Consider the following 7,535-nt stretch of genomic DNA (forward strand, 5'->3'; position numbering starts at 1 on the left):
GCCATGTGTTTGTCGATAGAAATCCTTGGATAAGCTGTCATTAGGGTTGGCTACCCAACTTGGATTATTTTATATTGAATTTGGAATTGACCACCATTTGGCTCAGTTTGGATTGTCAGAATTAGGAATCGGAATCAACATCATATTCTGATGACCCATGTTTCAAATCTCCCTCAGCGGAATGAGAAGAAAGATAAAATACAAAAAATTAATTAAAAAAATTAACAAATATTCCATTATGATCGGAGGGGAATCAGAATACCACCCTCACATCCCCCTCTAATTCCACAACACCTTAATTTTGCTTCGTCTTTTTTAAAACGGGATCGAGAATAAGAAGAAATGGAAGGAAGATAATCCAATATTCCATGGAAAAAAGTTTCATGGCTGCCAAACGTGGCCTCAGAGGACAGGATATGCCACAAGCATGACTACATGTTATGATTGGATGGCCCAGATTGACGATTGAACACTCACTGTGTTCGCCTTTCCTTATGGAATGATCTTAACCATCCATTCTAGAGCACGCAAATGGCACTTTCTTGTGTTGAGACTCCGGTCCATGCTGAGTTTTATTCACTACCCTGTTTATATTATCAAGTTGCAGCAAGCAAGGTTTAAAATTTCGGTTTCGGCACCGGTTTCGGACCCGGTCGAATTCTGGTACAAAATCCGAAACCAATATTTTATTCAATATTAAAGAAGCCTTTGTTACCATCATCTTAATGGAATTGATTTTTGATTGCACAGCCTATCCAAGGTGGGCCCAGCAAATGAATGGTCTACATATTTGAACCTCACTTGTACTTATTTCTCCTTGGTAAATTATAATTTTTCCTCCTTTTTTTCCATGGCACATCCCCTCTGGTGTAAAAAAGAGTAGTCATAAATACACTAGAGCGGCCTGTCCCAAGTTAAAAAAAAATTAGGTTGGGGAACACAGCCCCTCTATTTAGTGCGTGTGTTCGCTTTTTCTTCATTCCATCTCACGCCACCCTCGTGAGCGGCACGAATACTGCATCTTACGTGGCGCGGACACAGTCACGCATTCGAGGTTGATGAATTGGGAACATGTGGCATTCTCCGAGCGGTGCAGAGACTTTCAGTGATTTGTGTGAGACATTGGGTAGGAAAAATATAGCAGAACTTTCCTTTAGACAGTCATATCAGATTAGACTCTGCCACGTGGTGATATAACCTTGAGTGAGGCATGTCACCAAGCAAGCGACCTCGCAGAATAGCTGTGCAAGTAGCCAAGAGGGAGAAGATAATAAGCCTTGGATTTAGTGATTTACCCCGGAATAGTGTTGAAGTTGTGTTTGTAGAATAGTGATAACTGGTAAGTAGTGTTTGGTTGTGAACATTGTAGAGTAGTGATTGAACGTTAAGACCATCCTGTGGAGAAGATTTTAGGTGCACTCCTTATCTCCGTTGGACCTCTAGAAATTAACAATTTGGATCACTAAACAATGTGCGCCCATTGTATTATTCTTATATTGGCCTTCCCCCCTATAAAAGCTCTTCTATACTTAAGGGGAGTTATACGCATGCTTTTAAATTTCGGTTTCGGCATATATTTCGGATCTAGCCTAAACTAAAATTTCGGCCGAAATTCGGTAAAGACGCACGGAATGTCAGTTTTTTGGGCCGAAATTTCGGTAATTTCAGCTGAAATTTTGTAAAGGGATAAAAATTAATATTTTTTTGCAAATTTTGCCAAAATTACCGAAATTTGATAAGTTTCGGTAATTTCGGATTTCGGTTGTTTCAGTTTCGATGTTGACCGAAACTTAAAACCATGGTTATATGCATATTACCAAACATGGCTGTGCTGATATCGTATCCGTCTGAAAATCTATCATATTAATATGGTTATAAAAAACTGAGTGGGAATAATAATTTGGTGTTATTACACTAATCAGAGCGGAAACAATGAGAATGAGAATGGAAGTTATCCTCATAATTTTGATAAAATAGAAGGGCAACTTTGTCATCCAAAAAATAAACAAACTTGTGGCTCCCCTTGGCGCTTCACGTACGTTACCAAAGGTCAAATCTGCCACGTGTCTTTCAATACTCGGTCGCTTCGATTCGTCGTGGAGAATTTTCTTAAGAAGCAGTGGGGCCCAACTTTATTGAATAGATATTTTGGTATGTACACAATAAAAAGTTATTTAAATAGTTCGAGAGAGACGAGGTTTTGTGGACAGAGCATATACTATATGGTAATGAAATCGGTCCTCCTCATTTTCCAAAATCTCCTTCTTCCGGTTTTTCAAAACCGCGTCTGGATTTCCGAAACCATTGGCGGTTTTCTCGCCTCAAATCTCTCCTCACCCTCCTCCTATATAGTAACTGATACTCCCTTCAGAATCGCTCTAGCCCTAACAAATCTCCTACTTTTCCCGCCATCTGCCGGAATTCGCCGCGTTCCAGGTCGGGATCTCGCCTGGATTCGGCTCATTTGCTAAACAGAGGCTGGATCGCCGGGAAATTCCTCGAAGGTATAAGCTCTAACCCTTCTGGAGGCGGTTTAGGGTTTTAGGTTTCTCGTTTTTGAGGATTTTTACAGATTCTAGGGTTAGATATAGTTTTTGGAGGGAGAGAGAGGTGAGAAGATGAAATCAAGAGTTTGCGAACTGTGTAAAGGAGAGGCTTCGCTTTATTGCATTCCGGATTCGGCTTTTCTTTGCTCTGATTGCGATGCGAAAGTTCACGAGGCGAATTTCCTGGTCGCTCGGCACGTGCGTATGATCATCTGCTCCAGATGCGATGGATTTGACGGGAATCGGTTCTCCGGCGTCGGATCTCGGCCGATCCGATCCCTGTGCCGGTCTTGCTTGCCGGAAAACGGAGATTCTGCTTCGTCTTCTTCTTCTTCTTCTTCCTCCTCGTCTACATGCCTATCCAGCGCCGAATCTTTCACTGCCGATACGAAGAAAAAGATTAAGAAGATCGGATCTCGAGATTGGAAAAATCTTGTGGCGGTCGGAAAAATCTCACGGTCTAGTTCAGTTTCTGAACTCTCCATAGAGGAAAGCTCGAAGAAGAAAACCCTAAGATTTCGGATCTCGGCTAAGGCGGTGGTTAAGACGAAGGTCGATGTGAAGGCAGAGGGCATTTTGGTAAATTGGAACCGGAGATTAGGGTTACAGAGCAGCGGCTCTCTCCCTCTTGCATTGCACGCTTTCACGATCTGCTTGCAGAAATTTACCGTTTTGCCCTTCCGTGTCTGCCTCGCTTCGTCTCTCTGGTTCTCGGCGAAGCTCTGCGAGACACGTGGACCATCCACGTGTCAGCTGAAGAAGCTCGAACAGTGCTCGGGTGTACCCGTAAAGCTGATATTGTTAGCCGAATCGAAGCTTTCTCGGATCCTAAAATTCAAGAAATCTCAGCAAGAAGCAGAAGGATGTGCCGAATGCTCCGATTGATCTTGATTGTTCTATGTGCCACACGTACTTCTCGTAGGATATGACACGTGTGTGGTTCTGGGAATGGACAAAAATTGGCCTGAGGTGGGAAATTAAAAATTGAAGGGAATTGTTTGTAATTGAATGTGTTTTTTTTACTAACCTTGTAGTTTGAATGCAGTAAAAAAACTTGAATGATTTTGTTAAGTTTGTTTTTCTTTCATATTTTTCTGAGATTGGGCAACATGAAATGGGTGAGCATTATTCGGTTAAAACAGAATAACCGAACTGAATTGGTGGGTTTGGTTTGGTTTTTTTTTTTCTTTTTTTTGAAATTCGGTTATGTACAAAAAAAATATTTCGGAATAACTTAAATTAGGGATGAAAACCATTTTTTCCCAAAAGAAAGTGCTTTATGTGCACTCCGTAGGATGATCAAAACCGTCCATTTGATTGATCACAACTTAATTAGGTTGGGCTCAAAAAATCATTTCGATCGGATGATCCTAGCTCTCCAATCTAAATTGAGATTTTGATATTTTTTTCCCTCTTTTTCTCTGCAATTCGGTTATAATCGAATAACCGAATTTTTATTCAATTTCGGTCTATTTGGTTCGGTTTAAACCGAATAATCACCCCTAATACATGAAGTTGGTTTAGTCTTTTAATATTTTTTGTAGTTTCTTAAGCATGATTAAAAAAAATTAAATTGTTAATAATTGTGTGTTGAGTTAATATTAAAGTAAAATGTGAGGTCTAAGTTTCTCTGCATATTTGTGGTTATGCTTTAAAGTCGAAGAGAATAAGTCATATGACTATAAATTAAAGTTTATTGTTCGACTTAGTGCAGAAATCCACTTAACAAGTAGTTTATTTGTTTGTTTCGGTAAGGTGCAATGGATGAGGTGGGTTTTTATATATTGGAAGCAGGGAAATTACAATGATTAATAATTTAAATGTTACTTACAAGGCTTCTTATGATAGTGATTAAACTAATTGTCCTTTGATTCTTATACTCTAATGTTATGGAAATGACAATGCCTTTGTTTACTAGAATTGGTGCCCCAAGGGATGGGCCTTACTAACTTTATCTTATGACCCGTACTCACATATGAAATAGCTGATGGTATCAATTTAGCAACGCTTTTAAATTCCCAGTTGAAAATTGTATCTTTGAGGTCAGTCAAGTGACACACGGAGTCCTGATCCCATCCGTAACGTAAAGCACTACAAAAAATCAACAGTTTAATTAGCTTTCCTTCTTGAAACCCTAAATCACGTCTTGACGGATAAAGGGTTACGATCGATCGTGCACATATGACACAGGTGGACCCAGAAAAGTGGCTGTTAAGAAGTAACCAAACAACTTTCCTCTTCTTAGCATTGCTCCAACTCTATTAAAAGTGTGGTGTCTACTTCAAATAACTGATGTCATTAGGTGGTTCTTATCTTGTGTCGAATGAAATGGAAGAAGTCTTGAACCTCCTTCACACAAAAGTCCTAGTCTTCTACTTCTTAATGGGTCGGTGGTTCTTATCTTATGCTGAATGAATATGAATGGTTAGAGCCTCTCGGGCACAGAAGTCCGAATCTTGTATTTCTGGCGTTATATAAAAGAATACATGAGGAACTTCTTCTCTTGTCCGAGTTGAAAAAGAAAGAGAAGAAGATAAAACACGGCCCTTGTTGGTTCACGACCTTATTCCTCGCCTCTTACTATTCGTCTCCCTTCTTGCTATCCAAGAATCCTCCTACACGTAAGATATTTGTTGCTTTTTATAACGGCAAACAAACTTGTGGTTCCAATGTCACGTGAATCAGCCCATTTGAAATTTATATGATTTGATATCTTTATGGGCCTGGCCCACTTTCTGGACAACGAGTTTGTGGCCATATATCAAATGGTTTTGAATATCTAGGTGGGCCACGAGTCTGTGGCTCTATATCATATCATGCTCTTAAATATCTTCCTCTAACTTGTGGCTGCAAAAAACCGTCTACAAGGGGACATTGCACTTATAAACTATCTAGCATCGATCTACTTAATCTATCTCTCTAATCTATTAACTGCTGATGTGACAGCCCTCCCCTTCATCTCTTCACAATTTTTTGACCTTTTTAAACTGAGGCACTCATTCAACCCACATATTTGTAATATTACCCCCTCCTTTATTCTTTTTAACAAAGGCACCCATTAGAGCCACATAATTTCAATCACATCTCATTCCTTTATATTTTTTAATGAAGGCACCCATTAGAGCCACATAATGATCCTACCCCCCTCTATGCTTTTTTAATAAAAAAAAAATCTATAGGATGATCTTAACCATCAGATTTAAGAGGAACAGCATATTATGGAAACCTTTATAGATTGGAAGGCTAGGATTAACCTATGGAAATGATTTTTGGGGCAAAACCTATTGGTGTTGTGCTCCATCACATGGACGGTTTGGATCAACCTGTGCTCTGGTCTGCACAGTTCTTTGTCGGCCCGTGCATCGCTCGGAGTTTTTTACTAGCATAAAGATTATGGATATTCTAGGCAATTTTGAGGAAAGCCATTTTGCAGCTCACTTTTGCTGGGGAGAACAGCTTCATAGGCTCACGTTTAGCAGATTCTGTCTTATTCATTTAATTAATATGTGGTGGCTGTTCTCTCCTGCAAAAGTGAGCTGGACTTTATGCAAAATTGCCTATCAAAGCTTCTAAAAGTGTTTTCTTTCCATGGAAAATTTAATGGATATTTATACTCCATATTTTACTATGGTAGGGCCCACTATCTCTAAGCAAACCAATGCATATGGTGGGGCCGGCCATCTTCCAGCATTTAGCAATAACATTTTCTATGGAAATTGATTTCCAAGATCAAAACTTTACATACTTTTAAGGAAAATTGCAAACCTACTAGATCTTGGTTTTTTTTTATGGAACATGATATTTTGACACTTAATGCATAGCCTGGGTCGGGCCACCATTTTACACCCATGCATAGCATGAATAGGGCCCCCCATTTTACATCTCATGTGTTTTAAGGGGTGGGGCCAATCCATCTCTACATAAACCTATGCACAAGGTTTGGCCTGCCATTTTACAGATGATGTTTTGATGGGTGGGGCCCACCATTTTATAGATCTCACATTTTGATGGGGTGAGTCCCACCATCTCCTCACAAACCCATACATAAGGAACCGCCGTTAAGTGGTTAGAAAGTGCAATCCATGTAACTTTCATCATGATCCATCATCCATCACGAGGCACACCAAAATAGACGATGGAGATCAATTCACCAATTGTCAATGTGATCCATCCATCACGAGGCACACCAAATACACGATAGAGATCGATTTCTCATTTCAGGACACAAGTATAATTTTTTTAGAGTAATGTTATCTGCTAAATGGACGGTCAGATCAATTTCCCATTTGCGGGTTACAGTTTCGCCTATCCTCGGGGGAAACAAACAACTAATTCTCTGCTTTGGGGACATCAAAATACGAGTGTGGGGAGGGTGATGGGGAAGAGAGGGAGAAATGAAATTCCTTTGAATATAGTGGAGATGAAACCAGAAGATTTGATTTGGAATAAAGCAAGAGAGGATAAGTTAAGTTGACAGGGATAGCTTTTGGGCCAGCTTACCAGTTTTGTAATTATTTATTTGTATATGTGGTTTTCTTGTGCTCTTGCCCATTAGAAGTTTTGGATTGTCTCTCTGTCTTGTTATTTAGATTTTTCATAACCATGTTCAGTGCATCTTCTTTTTGACCTCTGCTGATATAATGGGTTGAACTTCAGGTTTCCTTTTGGGTGATTTGATATCTTTCTCTGCTTCTCTGTACTAAATAATTTAAGTAGGGGTGCAACTAATCCCGTTGGGTTCAACCAGATTTTGGGTGATTTTAATTCGGGTTGGGTTCGGGTCGAGGCATTGACAACCCGGAACCCGAAATTTTGAGAAATTTCAGAAATGCGCCATTATGTTTTCAAAATTAACTTTTGAACTTTGACATAGAGCACTGAGAACGGTCACGTCTCATCATCTCCCTCTTTTTTCTCAATTTTTAAGTATTTTATTCTTTTCTCTTCCACTCCACCAAACAGGAGAACCCTAACTCCATTCTCTCACTA

General features: G+C 39.7%; 1 protein-coding gene across 1 annotated transcript; it reads left to right on the forward strand.

The window, feature by feature from the left end:
• The first annotated feature begins 2,186 nt into the window (after positions 1–2,186).
• LOC143851580 (B-box zinc finger protein 32-like) lies at positions 2,187–3,617 on the forward strand. Its single transcript, XM_077361054.1, has one exon. The coding sequence runs from the start codon at positions 2,619–2,621 to the stop codon at positions 3,429–3,431; it is 813 nt and encodes a 270-aa protein (XP_077217169.1). The 5' UTR covers positions 2,187–2,618; the 3' UTR covers positions 3,432–3,617.
• The last annotated feature ends 3,918 nt before the right edge of the window (positions 3,618–7,535 follow it).

The sequence above is a fragment of the Tasmannia lanceolata genome, unplaced genomic scaffold, assembly GCF_043159265.1.
Source record: "Tasmannia lanceolata isolate RefF3 unplaced genomic scaffold, GAP_Taslan_0.1 ptg000018l, whole genome shotgun sequence".
NCBI lineage: Eukaryota > Viridiplantae > Streptophyta > Magnoliopsida > Canellales > Winteraceae > Tasmannia > Tasmannia lanceolata.